General features: G+C 41.1%; 1 protein-coding gene across 2 annotated transcripts in view; it reads left to right on the forward strand.

Annotated features, from left to right (window-relative positions):
- The window catches only part of lamc3 (laminin, gamma 3), a 110,323-nt gene extending 94,632 nt beyond the window's left edge, over positions 1-15,691 (forward strand). Inside the window, exons 18-28 of one of the 2 annotated variants that reach the window (XM_086187274.1) lie at positions 1,483-1,648; positions 3,400-3,644; positions 5,373-5,449; positions 5,749-5,883; positions 7,969-8,173; positions 10,307-10,453; positions 10,692-10,794; positions 10,910-11,112; positions 12,070-12,210; positions 12,324-12,423; positions 13,777-15,691. In XM_086187274.1, the coding sequence (XP_086043400.1) occupies positions 1,483-1,648; positions 3,400-3,644; positions 5,373-5,449; positions 5,749-5,883; positions 7,969-8,173; positions 10,307-10,453; positions 10,692-10,794; positions 10,910-11,112; positions 12,070-12,210; positions 12,324-12,423; positions 13,777-14,039 (1,785 nt within the window). In that variant the 3' untranslated portion in view covers positions 14,040-15,691. The remainder of the gene's footprint in view (positions 1-1,482; positions 1,649-3,399; positions 3,645-5,372; positions 5,450-5,748; positions 5,884-7,968; positions 8,174-10,306; positions 10,454-10,691; positions 10,795-10,909; positions 11,113-12,069; positions 12,211-12,323; positions 12,424-13,776) is intronic. The other variant, XM_086187275.1, reaches the window with a different exon arrangement.
- Positions 15,692-18,813: the final 3,122 nt, after the last annotated feature.

Below are 18,813 nucleotides of genomic sequence, written 5' to 3' on the forward strand. Positions count from 1 at the left end.
GGAGGACAGTCAATAAATGTATTTCCCCCAAAGTCTGTGTTATTTTTAGCTAAATGTAATGTAAATATAAAATAGTGTTCTTATTAGAGAATTCTAAAATTGCACAGCACAGAGCTCATGCTTGGAATCTTTGTCCTCTATCTTTTCCATGTGCTGTGTCTCTTTATAACATCCTAATGTTGATGTATATTTACAGAAATGTTTTGCCCACCTACATCAAGTACGGTGTCTTGGCTCTCGCAATTATGAGATGCCAGTTGCTGTTGAAATAGCTGACTCCCCCAGCACACCCTGCTTTTGTGGACCTTCCCGACAGCTGAAGTCTTCTTTGTATTTGTAGCCTGGAAGTAAACAATGGATGTGCAGTGAAACAGAAAGAGACATTTGCCCTAATGATCTCCTGTGCTGCTTCTTTCTGTCCCTTTAGATTCCTTGAAGCCCACGTCTATGCTAAGGTGCTTCGTATCTGGATTTGCCTTTTGAGACCGATCCAATAGTACTGACATGTTCTCTCTTCTCTCTGTACATCTTCTTGTTCAGGGCTAAAGTGGCTGTATGTTCACTCTGGACTGGCTTGTACTCGTGTGAATGCATGCTGTGATTTCCACAGTGTTAGCAATTCAGTGAACATCCCAAACCTTGTCTGCTGTGAACACCTGCAATTACTCTCACTGTCCTCATTCCCCACAGCTCTCCCCTTTCTGCCTCACCCACTCTCTATCTTCCTGCTCACATGTTCCTCTGGCTTGCACACAGGAAGGGAAAGACTAACAAGCACTAAGAGAGGAAGGTTGAAAAAGACAGGGATGTGTGATCAAGGGGGCGTTTTTAAAGTAAAATGGTAAAAAAATAAATAAAAAAAAGGGACTGAATAAAAAAAGAAAATGGTATTAGTTCAGAGGAACATTTTCTTTAAAGCGCCTCATGTGGAAACTCATTGACACATTTGTCGCTAACAAGGTTACCAATCACTGGTCTAAAAGAACTGCAAGCCACAGTTTAGAAAAGAGGTGTGACCTGATCGAGATTACATGCTCTTTTTTACAGGTGTGGAGCATTTGACAGGCAAGGTCTACTAATTGGTGCCACTAAATGACAGTGACAATGACACCTCATTTGCAGACGTGGACTCCTATCCTCTAAGAAGTCTCATAAAGTTATCTCCTGAAATGCTCTCTTCTGGCACATGCTTTGCAGAGAATAGTGCAAGAGGTTGTGGCTATGAAAACTGTATTCTGTCCTTATCTTGTAGTTGGTATTCATTTATTCATTGCTTTTGTTGAAATACTACATTTTGATGTTAGAGTGTACCAAGATTCAGAGTCCTATCTCAATCCCTGTGTTTGAATAAATAAGTACTAGTCGAGATGGATAGATATTTCATAGTGGTGTTTGCAGCCCCATTATTTTTCCTTTTTTGTTTCTTGGAAAAATCTGTATTCTCATTGACACATTGAGTGATAAATCTTGGTGCTATTACAGGCAGAAAAGCTGAGGACTCGACTGCAGGATTTGGAGAAGCTTCTGGCTCATTTTGATTGCCGGGGAAGAGTCGGGAAGCAGAACCACCTGGGAAGGCTGCTTGAACATGCACGCCAGAGGGACGACACTCTACCCAATGCCCTGGAAGATTTTCTGGCCTTCCAAGGTAACTTCAGCCAGAAGCCTTGATAATTCCACTTGGCATGTCATTCCTTGGCAACCTTTGCCTTTTGAAATGTGACTCTCCGTTATTGGCATAAGAGACCAGCAGGCACATTAAGAAATTTGATGCGATTCCTCCAATGGCTCTTAATCTGTCTGTGTATCCTTGGTGTGACGCTCTTACAGATATGACACAACAAAGCGATTACATCAGGAAGCAGCCAGCCAATTACTTTAACACAATACTGATATATCCTCATTATATACGAGGGGAAAGGGCTTACAGGCTCAGCTGCACAGGCCAAATGGAGACAAATCATAACAATATAGAACAAGGCACTGTGTGACCAACTTAATCCCTATTTATGTGACAGGCGGTGCATCTCTAATCCCTGGTTTATTATGATTATAGTCACTATCATGATTACAACCCCCACATACGTATGCACATATAGTTAGCAGCCACACTCTCTAAGTCACTGGGCGGTCCAATAATGATTTAATGAGTAGAAGGTGCACTGCTCACACACAGGCAAGACAAGTCATGCTGGGACAAACACACACACTTGTTCTCTCATATTTCATGAAATGCAAAAACAAAGAGATGAGCAAAGTGTGTCAGAAACATCCAAACGCAAGTATTCCAGCATGATGAGGAAATTGTACTCCAGGCTAGCTTTGCAGAGTTAGATGCAGCAGAGAATACAAAGTGTATGAAAAAAAGTGTTAAAGGAACACATCAGCTTTTTGGGTAATAAGCTTATTTATCATCCTCTCCAGAGCCAGACAAGAAGATAGATACCCTTCTCTCTGCTGAGATCCACAGAGACCGGCCCACCACTAGTTAGCTTAGCACAATAAATGGTCGTGGATAGGCAGGTTAGCATATGGATGTCAGTCATTAAATACACAACATTTGTGCTTAACAATCGTCATAAATAAACAAGATTAAGATAGGGAGACAACATTGGGAAACATTTATATTGTGAGATCTTGTATTCTTACAATCAGACACAATGAGCACTTTCCTGCTCAATCCAGAGACTTCACGAAACACCTTAAAAAGCCTCATTGTAACTTTGCCCCGCAAAGTTTTTGTTGACAACTTGGAGGGCAACTTTTACTTAGAGAGGATAAGGATGATTACTTTTTGACAAACCAAGATCCTGAACTTTTATCTGTTCGATCACTTTTGCCTGAGATACTGTATGTTCACTCTTGCAGATGAGGAACAGATGTGTGTACACGTCTTGGAAAAATATACGTATATGTACAGGTGCAGGACAACAAACAAAAACTGCAGGCAAAAGAAAACTAGGTCGGCATCTGTTGTGCTCCAAATGAAAAACTTGTATTCTTTTACAAAAGGAAATGATTCGATCTGCAAAATCTTCCTCAGCCATGTATGCTAGCCTTTCCCACTTGCTATTAGTCTTTGGACTAAGCTAACTAGTCCCATCCCAGCTTCCTAATGCACACACAAAGAAGAGTATCTATTATAATGGATGGCTCTGGAAAGGATGGCAAATAGGTGTATTTCCTAAAAGGTTTGTATGTTCCTTTAATGTATTCTGTTTCCTTTGAATACAAGAAGATACACAGGCAGGACGAGAGAGAATTCAAACAGTGAATAAGACAGATGTGTTAAAGTATGGCTTTCTAGCAACAAAGAGTTGGAGGAATAACATTCACGGTGAAATAATCCGTGAAGGACTTAATGTGGTTTTATTTGCTTTATGCTCTTTGCTCTTTCAGAGGCACGGGAGGCCTTCATAAAACAATTTTCCTTGCTGGAAGCTTCTACAGGCACACTCTTAGCCCAGCTGCATGAAATTACATCTACTTTGAACTGCAGCATCAGCATGACAGAGGAAGAAGGGAAAGAGAGGAGGAAGGACGAGGAGAGCAGGAGTGTGTGTCAGACCTTCAACAAGACATTGTTCACGATTAGAGCGTCTGATAAGCAGCTAAAGCAGGCAACACAGGACCTGGACAATATGGTAGGTAAATCAAACACCATATCCTCTGGATTATCCTCATACTAAAATATTTCAATGCATAAAAGACCCTGTATAGTCATCATTCAACTTTTATACTGATATTTTATGTAACATGATTGATTTTGTGTCCATGTTAAGTGATGATGCAGTTTAATACTCATGGTGAAGCTCCTCTGTATAGATCCACAAAAATCCCCCAAAGCAAAACAATCCCCCCCCCCCCCCCATCACACCTCCACCCTCCTCCTGAATGGCAAACTCCTGCCTCTAAAGGAGAATCCAGAGAATGTTTGATGGACATTAAAATTAACAACTTGCTCTTCACCCACTGCAAGGCTTTTCAATGTCTCTGTCTCGCCGCGCTAGCAGGGAATCTGTTATGGATACTGCTGCCATGTTATTCAGGCTGGAGGAGATGACAGAGCTTGGTTTTTTTGGGGTTTTTTTGCCAATACACGGCACTCTGTTCCTGTTTGTGCACCTCCATAGCCCTTATCACTCGGGTAACCCTGAAGCAGCAGCAATTTAATTCAATGTGTCAATTGTTGATTCAGTTTTCACTTTTTATTTGCATTATCTCAAATTAAATGTCACTCGAGGGTGGATTCAACATTCAACTGCAAACAAATTCACATTTATCTGGTCACAACTTCAGGGTATGAGGGCGGATTTTTCTGTTTTCCCTCTTCCGAACCTTTCTGAATACTTAAATGGAGAGGTTAATTAGATGAGTGTCATTACTTGCAAATTTAAACACACCACGTAGGTAAAAGAGGACACTATTTTGAGGCAGACCCATGTCTGCTTTTCAGGACTGTACCCAGATTTTTAAATCAGCTTTCACACCGATACAAACATCTGAGCAGGCAGCCCTTAAACCTCTCCCGTCGGCTATAGCATGAAAAGCAGAGGTGTTATACTTTGTTACAGCTTTATGTCATCCTAACAGTGTAGTTTGCCTCTCAAGTTCACAAATGAGTGTTTTCAGTTCGAGACATTTCTCCCTCCTGCATTATTTCTTTGTGATTCCAGAATGCAGAAAGAGCCAACAACGTATACTGTATTTAGCTTGAAGCTAATGGTGATAAGCAACAGACAAACGGGCCACAAACTTCTACGCACACGCACACACACGCGCACGCGCGCGCACATACGCACGCACACACGCACGTACACACACACATGCACACACACACACACACACATGCACACACCTTAAAATGAAATCACTGAAAGCAACGCAGTGGTGGTTCAGTTTGCATGGCACAAAAATAGAAAATACAAATATCCTTCTAAGTGCTTTTACTTTTATAAACAAGACCTTGCATGGAGAACAAAATTTCTGCCCTGTTTTTCAGTTTAGTTACCAGTAATAATTAATAATTTGGTGAGTAAAATGTCACTAATACCTACCTACTTACCTGTACCAGCCCGGAGCAGTTGCAGTACGATGATATTGAGGCTGCTCCTCCTTGTGGGTGACTGAGAGGATCTCGCTGGTAACTGAAAATTAAAAAGGCTAATTAATTAACTTAATGAAAAGGGTATCTCGTTTATTATGAGAAACAGGTTTGAATTTATTTGCATCTTTTTTTCTTTCTTTTTTTTCCTCTCAGGTAAATGAAACACTTCCAAACTTTTGCCACCTCTGGTGAAGACCATCTTACCCATTAGATAGAAACAAGTTTTCATTGGACCTGCTCATCATGTTGTTTTCCTCTTCCATAGATCATTCCTTTTGAGGTTGCAACGGGACCTAACAAATGGAGCATTATGGTCAATAACTCTGAGGTACTAATGAAAAGGTAAGCCACTGGGCCATTATGAGAAAACTACTGCAGTCATCACTGGAACCTCTCCTGGATTCCTTCTTTCAACTTGTTGTGGTTGGACTGCTGTGAATCGATCCCCTCAGCAGTTCATAGTATGCTATTACATGTTAGTTACTGAAATCTGTACTTATGACCCAGTAAGGGGGAGTCATCAATGCTGAAATCCATTTCATCTTTCCTCAGGCAGTTGTATTGGTTTGTTATTCTGTGTTACTCACTCTTGATATCCTTCTCCTCCTCTCACTTTGTTTTTCTTTTCCACTTTCTTGTAGTCACAAAGAAACAGCGGACCACATAGAGGCCGTAGCCAGCAGGGCAGTAAAAGCCTCAAAGCAGACCTTCAGTCTCCTGATGGATCTACTGCAGGACAACTCAACAGAGGAGTACATCAGGAAACTAACGGAGCAGTGAGCACAAAAACGAACCCAAACACACACCCACGCAGATGAGCACGCGTAGAATGAAAGCCTCCCATTCACATAAAGAATCCTTTATTGCAAAATCCCAACAAACGGCATGACTCTGTGGATTATTGTGCTTTCTCAGTATATTTCTAATAAAGTACACCTATCCTTGTATTACAGCTCATGGTCCTCCTCTTAACAGCGGGCTTTTCAAGCACATTGGTGTTTAGGAGTAAGACATTTAGCCACAGGGGGACAGCTTCTCTCCACTGTAAGCCTATTGCTTTCTTGGATTTGCCGCACGCTCGCTGCATCTCCTAGCGTGTGATTGCTCTGAGGATTATCCTGAATGCTAGACAGAATGATGCAAAAAGCCCTCCAGTGGCCGTGATGAGAGCAGGAAGCGAGCAAGTCAGAATTGATTACCCCCTCCTAACAGTCAGCTCTGTTCAGGAGACTTCTGTTAATCTTTGAAAAACTGCTGTACAACAGCTTGTGTGTGTGTGTGTTTCACCTCATAAGATGTGACTTGAGTAGTTTATGCACTGATAAAATTGCATTTCCCAAAGATATCTTACCCAGTTTGCTGGCACTTAAAGAGATCAAATGTATTACACTGACATGACAGCGATTCAAGGACAAAGAAGTATCCAAACGTCACTAACATTAGGAATGTATAGCAGTGTAACAGGCCTGAGGTAAGACCAGCATCTCTAACAGGAACAGAGCCTGATTAGAGAAATGACACCAGTGATTATGTAGTAGGAGTATCAGTAACATCCGTGGGTGGGAGATGTTGTCCAATCATCCCAGGCTATTAACACCATATCTCAGGAATGTCTGTCTTCAAACTTAGCACAAGTGCCCCACTGGGACTCATGAACTGAAAAGATTTTGGTGGTCAAGGTCACTGTGACCTCAAATCTATGATATCTGCCCCATGCTTTTGGGCAAGAGGAGGGGTTCACCCTGGACGGGTCTCCAGTCCATCGCAGGACCAACACATAGAGACAGACAACCAACAGTGCTGACCACTGCACCACTGTGCCACCTCTTTATAATAATATGTCAAATACAAAAAAAACAAAAACCTATAAGAGTCAGCCTGTGAGGAGCTTGTAAGACAATAATAATGTTAGTCTGTTAAAGGTGTTCCACTAAATGCATTATGAATATTATTATTATTAATGAAACAATAGCTTACCTACAAGCACCAAAGCTCTAATGATTAACACAATTTTTTATCTATTCATTTTCTATACCGCTTATCTGTTAAGGTTCTTGGGGGGGGGCAGCTGGAGCCTATCCTAGCTGACATTGGGCGAGAGGTGGGGTTCACCTTGGACGGATCGCCAGTTCATCACAGGGCCATCAGGAGCAATTAGGAGCTCAGTATCTTGCTCAAGGACACTTTGACATGGTCACCGGGGGGAGTGTGGATTGAACTAGCGACCCTCCCTTCGATTGCTCGATGGCCAGCCTTCACCCTATAACTTGTTTCCAACCTCTCTGCTAAGCCATGCTAACCATCTGCCAGTTTCAGATTTAGCATGCAGACGTGGTGTCAGTGTTCATCCACCTCGCAGAGACAACAGCAAACAACCTGTCTGACATTTAGGCAGCCTTTTCATGTTTGAAGGATAGAAAATAGTTCAAAGTACAATATTGCAGCATTCCAGGGTTTTACTAAACGTGTCAAATGAATCATTGCTTTTAGCAAACAAAGAGAACTGCATGTACTTGTTGTATGGACAGGATTAGAAAAAAAGGCTGACATATGCTGTGATTTTGTATGATTTCGGAGCGAAACAGATTGGAAATCATTGCAGCTGTGGAGGTGATAAACAGCACTGTAACATCTATCGAAGCACCTTTCTTATTCATCAGGCTTTCTTTGCACAATATTCTCTTTTGTTCTCATATTGCAATATACAGTGTGATCAAAATCAGAACATATTCAAGGATGTGATTTGAATCTTCTTTCACTACCTTAACGCCAATAAAACAAACCCTGAAATACTATTTTTTTAAAAGCTTCAGTCAAGCAGTGCTACAGTTTTACAGTAACCATCTCCTCTTTCTTTGCAGAATAACACAAATGCAGCAGCAAAAGGAGAATCTGACTGCACAGGTGAATGAGACTGTTGCCCAACAGCTGGCCCTGCGGGAAGAGGACGCTGGTTTCAAGCCTGTCCTGGCTAACGTCACATCATCTTTACATCAGCTGGTTCTGACAGATGCCAGCCCATCACCAGAGCCTGACCAAACACATGCAACCAACCATACAACAGAGGTCAGTTGGTACAACACCTGCAGGGCACCAGTGGAATGAGAAGCACTATTATCGTGCATTACAGACCAATCAGTGTTTAATTAGAGCAAGCACGATAGCAGCACATACTGTATAAGAACCCATTCTGGCTCATTTAACAAGGTTCACAGAGACACGAGTATCTCTCATTTTTGAAGAGCGGGCAGTTAATTGTACTTTTTATGCCCCAGCGCTGGCGAGTGCTGTAGCCAGAAGCATTAAGTTTTGGGTTATTCATCAGTCTGTTTATACATCTGTGTGTCCATCTGCATACATCCATGCATCTGTTCCAATATCTCAGGAATGCCTCTGGGGAATTTCTCCTCATTTGGCACAAACGTCCACTTGGACTTGAGGACTTCCTAGTTATGAGGGAATGGCATTTTATATCCAAAAGTTCAACTTTCAACTTTATTACGCCATCATAACGTTGTACAAAGGAACCTTTCTGGCAATTCAACTGTGTGGAGGATATTCAGTTATACTTCATTTTACATTTGGCAAGCAGAGAGAGAGACAACGAGGAGAGGAGCTGCGTCTGCTCATGAGGGTGCATGCTCTTCCAGAGGAGGAGGATTAACCACTGTAGCATTTCCAAACAGACAACACTATAAAATGATATGAAAAAAAGGTCCCATGCAAGCTGCCAGTGATGGATTCACCAATAGTAATATGGGCCAATTCCACCCCCACCGTAGGCTGCTCGTGCTTCTCAAAATGGGTGTTTTTAAAACAGTTTTTTCTTTGATGACTTTGATTCAAGTCATCAAGTTTCCTCAGGGTTGGGGCCGGGGAGGATGACATGTTCAGTAGTCTGTGAAGGGGTCAGAGTTGGGCCGCTGGTCCTTTGCATCAAAAGGATCAGTCTCAGGCAAGGATGCTTCCTGAGTGTCTACCAAGGGAGGTTTTCTACACGCATCCAGCTGGTTGGAGGCCACAGAACAGACTGAGGACCAGGTGGAGGGACTGTATCTCCATGCTGGCCCAAGAACGCCTCATGGATCAACATGTCAGAGCTGGTTTGTGTGGCCAGGGAAAGGAAATGTCTGGTGCACTACTGGAACTTGTACCTCCCCAACTGGATTGTGGATAAGCTGATGAAGATTGATGGACTGAAATTGGATATGTTTTTTTAATGCATGTACAGTATGGCCCTAAAGATTGATAAATAGCCCAGTTGTTCCGTTTAGTACATTTTTCTTTGAAAATTCATTATGTTTTGATCTCCCCATGATCCCCTGGACGTAGTGAGTGGAAAGGTCAAGAGAGAGAGGCAGACATTAAGTTTAGCTGGCATCACAACACACCAGGCTAAAAGAAAATTAACCAGGACAAAAACAAGCAAAGCAAGGGAAGAAAATAAAGAGAGAAAATAGAAAAAAAGCTCTTTAAGCTGAGGGAGAAAAATGCGCCATGGTAACAGATTTATTCTTGAAGCATGCCACCATCGGCAGCACTGCTTTAGTTAATGTTAGCAGGGAGACAAAATCTTTTGATTTCACTGTTGCACTTTTTATTTGATTGCGTTCTAATGACTGTCTCATCAACCGGTGCCCTTTTCAAATCTGTCATCCCCAGCATTGCCAGATTAGGCAGGTTTTTACTTATTTGGGATTCTTTTCATCACTTCAGGCTGGAAAAAAACAGCATTGGGCGCTTTCATCAGTGAAATGCTCTTGTATATTTTATTCACTGGAAAGTTAGAGTGGAATATTTTCAGCTCTGCAAAGGTTGTTCTCCATGGGCAGAACAATCACAGGACACAAATGTCAGGTTACGGTTACACACTTGTTTTCTCTCATGGTCCATAGACTCCCGTGAAGTAGCCTTGGCCACCCGGAGGCTGCCCCATATATAAAACCAGTTCCACCTCTGGTCAGACAAGGGGGGGAAATAAACAGGAAAGAAACACGAGGGTGAGGACGAAGCTAAAGTGTCAAGCTTGAACACAGAACCTGGATGGGGTCGGACTGTTGGAAATGCCAGGGCCATTTCTTGACCCCACTGCATGTAGTAAAAATAAAGACAGAGTTTTTTGTGGATGTGGTATTAAAAAGGAATGTAGGATTGTTTCAATTAAAGCGTGACAGTTGTGTTTCCCCACCTCCTGTTTAGCAGAGCAGGGATCTGCTGAAACAGACACAAGAGCTGCACCGGCACCTTCAGATCAAAGACGATCTCATCAGCAAGATTAGAGATGAGAACCAGGCCCGGATCAAATCGGCCAATAAGAAACTGGAGGCTGTGAATGACATCACTGAGGTGAGTAGTTTGTTTTAATGTCTACATTTGAACTGTCATGCGGTTGACCCTACATCAAGGTCTGGCGTACCTGCATGTATCACAGCCTGTTGCTTCACACATGCTGAGGGGTCCACCATCTGGCACAGCTACAGACCCTCACCCCTTACCTACATGCAGAAATCTGATCAGGCAGAGATGCAAGTTGGACGTGCTCTGAATAGTCTTTATTTCACTGATTATATGTTTCCGTCTCAAGCTGCAAGCTCAAGCTCAAGAGTCAAACGTCATCGCTTTGACATCAGTGGTGGCAGGGAAAGAGGTGGAATCAGAAGCAATCACCCTGCACAGAGAACTAGAATGTGAGTATCTCTCACTGTCACGTCTGTTGTTGAAGGTTACTTATTCTACTCAAATTGAAAAGATAAGTTCTGAGAAAACCTTGAAGCTTTCTTACTGTAATCTCTCCCCACTAAGACATGGTGAAGGAGTGGCCTCATCGACAGGCCCAGACCAAGGCTGCAATGAAGAAGGAGAGACCCCTGCAGGAGAAAGTTCTAGTTGATGTTCTGAAAAGGATCTCGCAGATTGACAAGATGCTAAAACCCGCTCTGGAGAACTCCAGTCTCTCCAGTAACACCACAAAGGAGGCGGAACTCACTGCAAATGCTGTGGCAGAGGTACCGTTGATTGTCGAGATGGTGCCGAATGACATCATACATGACACGGAAGAGAGTGAAAATATTCATGAATACAGAATGAGCGGTAAAATTGTGTGTTTTGTTTGTCCAGTGTTGTAAGAATATCTGCTTCTGATTTGGAGTAACTGGAAACTATTGAATGCGAAATAATGAATTTTGCAATATAATATTCATATAAAATAGAATTTATGGTAGAATCACATAACAAAGTGCTGTGACTTACATATCCAGTCCAATAATCGTAACTGGTTTTGATTGAGAGTCACTAGGGCATGACATAGAAGCGATTGGGGAAAGAAATACAGTAAATTTCTGTTGAAGTATTCATATGAAGTAGTTAAGGCAGTTCTCTCCCTCGATAGCATATTGTATTACATCTTTCTTGAGATTTATTGAATAGATGTTACAGTTCATTTACTGCAATTTTGGACCAGCTCTCTACACACTTGACATCTAAACTGATGTGATAATTCATATAAAGGTATTATCTAATACATTTTATTCCAGATCTGCTATTTATATCCTTATCGTGACTTTGTACCATTCTAGAGCTCATTATTTGACTCTACAGTTAATAGAATCATCAAACATGATGAGAAGAAGTAAGGGAAAGCAAAACAGATTCCCTGTAGTGTCTCATTGAGCACCACCATCATGTACTGTGAAATTCCTTATTTATCCAATCATTAATGACCAAATACCTGCACACTCCCATTAGCTTCAGATCATCCATCTTTAGTACCAGCACGAGCACTAAAAGATGAACACGTTTAACACAAATAAGCATGTTAGGAATGTAATTGGGTCCATTTTAGCGCGCAGGTATAACCTCCACAAAGCTGTTAAATGTGTAAGTAACTGGCGTTTCATATTAGTCAGTGGTTGTATTTTAGCCTCTCTCACGACTGCTTTTTTCTCCTTTTACTTTGAGTATAGGAATCAAAGGCCATTCTGTCCCAGGCCAAGCAAACGAGGACTGCATCTGCTCACTTAAACGCTCATCTAGATGCTGCTTTACAACAGCTGACCGAGCAGAAGAAGCTAACTGACTTAGCAAACTCCCAGATCACCTCAGAGGTACTTATCAGAACCGTATGCGTGTTTGAACAGCAGAAGCCAGGCCTCTTGATCTTGCACTTCCTCTGTGAGACTTGAGAGACCATTTCTAAACTATGTCTTTTAATTCCCAGCCTGCCTTGTCCCTGACCAACATAAAGGAAGACATGGAGGCAGCCAAGCTCCAGTTAGAGGCCTATTCTCTTACACTAACCGAGCTAATCAGCAAGATTAGTAAGTCTGGAAGAGGATTTTCACTGCTGCTTCATTTTAGTCTGCCATGTCTATAAAAGTCATACATCTTCATTATAGCTTAAATGTCATATCACTAAAGAGCTCTGTGCTTTTTAATGCCTCATTTAACATGGAAAAATTTCCCACATTTTTATCCCCATTGTAAAGCATGAATAACTGCTGCTCACGAGGCCCAACAGCATTTTCCTCTGGCTGAAAATGTACGTGTATTAAACTTCCTCAGCTGTGAATATTCTGACTTATTTGACCTGTTCATTCCAACTCATAACTACTTCCTGCATAATGTATTGTACAATTTATTTGATAAACTAAAAGGGCAGGGATCTTAATTTTTGGAAAATAGTAGGGATGAACATGCGGAACATGCAAATACCCCTCGGTGGGTAATCGTCTTAAAACACATAGCAACAGCGAACATCAGTACAACCAAAGCATATTGTCAATCAATTACATTTACCATTCAATATAAAGAATTTATTTGCAACTTGAAAAAGAATCTAACCTAAAGGTTTAATTATAATAGGATTATTAATTCAGCCAAAGCACCAGCTATCAAATAATAAGTTAGCGAGGAGTTGATATTCTCTTGGAGGGATGCAAAAACTAGTCTATTTGAAATATCAGTTATTTACTTCCCATTCACTTACCTGCATAAAAAATGTATATATATATATATATATATATATATATATATATAAGTAAACGTTACTCTGTTAAATGACCCCCAAATCAGCAGGTCGGAGTTTGTCCTACCCTACTAGCTTTGCAGGTTCTATGACATAACAATGAACCAAACACCAAAAATGACTGGAAAATAATGGAAAAAAACTGAAGGGAGACCTGGGTAGTCTGTGTAGCAGGTGGAGAAGTAATGTAACATTAGCAAGCAAGTAATGCAGATGCACAACACAGAGCTCAAATAAGAGATGGAGTAATGTTAGCTTAGTTGCAAACAACGAGGTAATAACAGAAGTGCGTTTCTTCCTGTCAAATTTTTCAGAATGATGGTCTCAGAGCTTGACAAAACCATCGTAACAATTAAGTTTTGCTGTTTTTGTTTTGTAGGTAAGATTACTGCTCTGGAAGTGATATTTGACACCAATGAAAACAAAAAAGCATCGATTTTCCTCCCAACAGCAAAGAATGGATAACTCACACCTGTCCCACGCTAATGTGCTAACATGCTTGAGAAGATAATATCTAAATCGATAAACCATCATGCAGGCAGATCCACGGTTAAAATTACTGTGCAAACCACAATATGAACTTTTGAAAAACCTCTTTTTGTGTTTAAATCCTCCATCTGTCCTCTCTCTTGCATGTCCGGACCAGATGGGAGCGTGCCGCTTGAGCGTTTTGACAGGATCTTGAACGAGACTGAGCGCCGTTTGAGCATGCTTCGCGGGAGTGTGGAGAGCCCAACCCTGGGTGTGAAGATCCAGAAACTGCGTTCAGCTGCCGAGGATCAACAAAGTCGGCTGTCCCTCATTGAACAAGACTTACAGGAGATCAAGGAGGAGAGAGACAGTCTCAGGGACATTGCCTTAAACTTGCCTCAGTCCTGCCCTCAGGCCACAGGTCTAGGCCAGGGCTAGATACCGTGGATGACAGGAATTATTATGGATAAAACAGCTGAATATCAGAAAAGTCTGAATGAAAAGGGTCTGTAGTCATTTTTATTTGTGCTTCAAAAAAAGGTACATTATTCCCTTTTTCTACCTTTTGCCTCAAGGTATGATTCCTCTGACATCCACAGCGCGTTCACGCACACTTCTACCTAATGTTCATCCATGTCTTTCCCCCTCATTGTTCCTCTCCCCCGGTTTCCCCTGTTTTTGTATTTCCAACAACATCATCACTTTAATTTCACTGTGAATAACAATCAGCCATTCTGAGCTGCTGGAGTGCACTGTAAAATTTAGAACAATGCTGATTTTTCCTTTGCAGCGGTAAAAGATGTGTCCAAGTGCTCCTCCAAACTGACACAATCATTTACACTTGAGCTCTTTTTCATCAGCTTGGCTTAATTAACAATTAGTCCTCTCGGCCACAATGGAGTTCAGGTCAGGCTTCAGCAGCACACAACCTGTGTTTGGCATCCTTACAGTGACTTCCTCTCAGGTTTTCTTTCTCTGCTTGTCACTCTCAAAATAATCAAACATCCAGTGTCTTACGGTCAGGTTTGGTCTGCTGCTTTCTCTCTTTATTGCAAAAGTTATTATTGCAAATCTTCTAAGAGGAGCATTATATCTGTTTTCGTAAATCCTTCCATCTTGTAAGATTTGACAAGTTGCCATTTCATTAAACTTATTATGCAGTAAAATATACAATAACTTAAAGGGCCTGTATCCATATTAATATGTCACCAATTTAAAAGATCCACAAGTGAAATACAACAACTCAAGGAACTGTCATAAAACGGAAATAAAGTCATATTCTTCGTGAAACATGCTTAATGTCAGAGAATTTGTTTGGAAAATGGAATTTGATTAACGTTCCTTTTATTCTCAACGGAAAATGTGATATTTTAAGATAAAAGATACAGGTCTGGTCAGGTCCAGCAACGGCAACCAGTTGGTTAGGAAGTGGTTTGGTGGCAAGTTCAATGAGGAGACAGGTGGACTTTGATGCTTCAATATAACACTATATGATAAATAAATGTGATACACATTCATTGTTGAGCTTTGGAAGTTTTGGTTGTTGTTGTTTTGTCTTTTGTTTGTTTTTACCTCTGGACGGAGCCAGACTAGCTTATCACCTTATGCTAAACTAAGCCCATCAGCTGCAGGTCACAAGTCAAAGCAATACTCAACCAAAAGGTGTGTCACTTCTTTGTAACCCCAGAATGCAGAAAGCAACTGCCACATATAACGAGACGCAAGCTAATCGCTAACATCAAACAACCAGTCAGCAACAACAGCAACTATTCACAAACTTTCCGGTGCATCATCCAATTTAATTTGGCATCACCATGATTGGGTGCCCAAAAAAATGGCACAAAACAGTACTTTACATGTTGCCCAGATATCACATCATCCGCTGATTGTAGAACCTGATTCCAGTTGCATTTATCTATTTCGCCCATGTACTTTTTTTTTAATGGAACTTTGCAGCAATATCTCTGATAAACTGCACCGCTGAGTTTTGTACTTCTGAGGTCAATAAAACTCCCAGCTACATTTGCCATATAACAAAGAAACAAAGAGAGTTCTGAGGGTTCAAGTAAAATGTGAAATTGTGTGAATAATGAGTCTTAAGTTTGAGTGGTGATTTTCAGTCCGTTAGCCACTAGGTAGAGATGAGGGCTATTATGAAAATGAGCTCATGACTGTCAAGTAGAGCATGGAAATAAAGAATAGCACTGAATGGGACTTAATTACACTGTTCCTGCTTCGTATTGTGTCTGAGTTTAGGAAGAAAGAAGACAAAACTAGCTTTAAAGTTTAAAGTTGGAAATATGAGCTAAAGCAAATAAAGCCATCAGATCATAAAGCCTGAAACCACTGAACATCATGGGAATCTTTTCCGCTCCTGTTTCTAGACGTGACAGCTGGTTGTTTTGGGGAAAAAAAGTCAGTATGATTTTTTTTTCCTCCCCTGCAAAGAGGAATGAGGCTGATGAAAGGTTGGACAGTAGTCTGTTCTCTATCGTGTCTGTCCATCAAGCGGTTGCAAAGGGTTGCCCTTGGACCTAATCAGTATTTTGACAACCTTTTCCTGAATTCATGCCATTTCTCTCCATCAGCCCACAAACAGAAAATACCCTTATTTGGAGAATTCAGAGATCACCCCAGTTCTTCAGCTCAGAGCCCCCACTGATATGTCTTGTGCTCCTTCAAGCAAAGTCAATAATTATTATTGCATAGTTCTGCTAACAAACAGACAGACAGAGGCTGTGTCAAGGCCAGTAGACCACCATTCTTACAAGGGGTGACCCCCCGAATAGTTGAAGACTTGACAGTTCGTTTGATGCAGCCTCATTGGACTGCCAATCATGAAGCTTCCCACTGGTATCATCACAGGAATGCATGTGCAGGTCAGCTTGTGTTTGTGTGTGTGTGTGTGTGCTCGTGTGCACGCATGGGGGGGGCAGAATAGTGCTATTCCTTACTACCATGAGCTACATCCCCCCAGTGAATCTCCTCACCTGCATACAATGATACAGTGGAGGAAGCAGGAGGTAGTCAGTGCAGCAACAACCAGGACAGCTCGGTAAGGTGAATTTGCAACGTACAACAGAAGGAAAATATTAGGGGAAAAGGCACAATATAAATGGCTTGCAAAAAAAAAAAAAAAAAGAAACAACTTCACCTTATTAATTCCTCCTGAAAAACATAAACAAACATAGTGTATCTGTGTCAAATTAGTTGATCTAAAATCCTCAAAAAGCAAATAAATCCACAAAAAAGGCGCAGTAGACATATGCTTGACATGGTCTGATCAAGCAACGCAAGTCTTAATGTCAAAGATAATTACCGACACACACCCTGCTGTTCCTTTCATCCCACTTTAAAGCTACTGTCATTGAGTGAGTTTGGGAAAAAGAAGCTAGACGTGTTTGTGCCCCGTCACTTTCTTCCACAAACCCCTGCTCTGCCCCACGTGCTGTCAGAGAGGGAGAATTCAAGCGCTTCTGTCTACCTCTTCCCTTAGATTTGCTTTTGTATAATAAAGCAACGCTCCAGCTTCGAGAGTGAGCGTGCTGTAAGTACACTGTATAGATTAAAGAGGTTCATAACAAGGGGGGAAAATAAATGTCAGATGAATCCAAAAACATGTCAGAGACCACAGGTTCAAAAACAACAACAACAACAACAAAAAACAGCCCGCACAAATATCTGCAGAGGGATTTGTACCATGTCTGTGGCTCATCCTTTGAAATCAAGTGAACATGTGCAAATACGTATTTTTCACTTGTCATTGATAGAATAAGATTTGTATAAAAACACAAGACTTTGGTGTCAAAATTCCTGAAGCACCTTTACCAACTCAGAAGACTTTTTATTAATTATTTAACCCCCCAAAAAATGGCAGTATGCCCCATTTTCTAATATACAGCACGATATCTGTGATATACTTTAATGCACTAATCCTCTTAATAGGTGTGTGCTGCTCAAGTGTCTCTGCATGTGCTCTTTGAAATGAAGCAAAGTGGCTCAGTGCTGTTCTGTAAGTATATGAATGAACTATGAAATACTTAATTGAGTGTATCAGAGTTATTCCATTAATTAACATTTTCATGCAGGAGACGTCAGACTGTGGAGGAGATATGGAGGCCAAGAACAGCCGTGCTTGTAATAATTTTTTTTTAAATACTGCTATTTCAAGCTAACGAGCTAATTAACAAGTTATCTATCTTACTGTCGTGAGATAATTCACGATCATAACTCACATTCGTGATCATGAGAAAGAGCGTTTGTTATTTCAAGAGAGATAACGACGTGCAAATGATCATTACAAGGGTTCTGAGCAACTGGAGCAGTCATCACATTTACTGTAAAAGTATTTTTTGAAAAAAGCTTGTGGAAATAATTGTAACTTCATTTTCATAGTTAATGTACATACATTTGACTTATATGAATATGTTTTATATTTTTGGATTAAGGAATACCACTCCAGTGGGAATATGTTGCATTCACTTCAGGAAAAAAAACTGCTTTTTTCCTGTATTTAAGACTTATTAAGATTTTTTTGGGGGGGGGGGGGATTAATTCTATTTGTTTTTGATATTTTTTATTTAATAAAGATAAATGTATTTTTCCCTAAAAACACATCTGCTCCGTTTTAGTTTTCTCAGGTGAATGCAATGCCCTCCTCTATTTTTAAATCGGCTGTGTCCTACAATAGCTGCCGGTACACACACACACACACACACACACACACACACACACACACACACAAACACACACACACACGTGCCTGCAGAGGAAACTGTCAGTGCTGCCTTCAGTTATGAAAGCCTTTATTATAAATATTAGAACTGTAGCTAAATAACTGCTTCATTCTCTGACAAAACTATTAATTTTTCAGAAGTTAATAACTTTGTTTTTTTTCCCTGATTCTTGGTAAATTCATTCAAACACCTGAACACTTATTAATGTGGAAGGAAACGTCTTAACTCTCCCTCCAAGTGTTAATGTGTGTCCCTGTAATTTAGATATGAACTGTTGCATCCTTGGCGGCACGGTGGTGCAGTGGTCAGCACTGTCACCTCACAGCAAGAAGGTTCTGGGGGGGTTCTGCACGGGATCTTTCTGTGTGGAGTCTGCATGTTCTCCCTGTTCCTGTGTGGGTTCTCTCTGGTACTCCAGCTTCCTCCCACAGTCCAAAGACATCAAGAGGGGACGAGGCAGAGTGATACTCTAAATT

Source organism: Aulostomus chinensis, chromosome 19, assembly GCF_037954235.1.
Source record: "Aulostomus chinensis isolate RoL2024-O1b breed Wild chromosome 19, RoL_Achi_v1.0, whole genome shotgun sequence".
Lineage (NCBI taxonomy): Eukaryota > Metazoa > Chordata > Actinopteri > Syngnathiformes > Aulostomidae > Aulostomus > Aulostomus chinensis.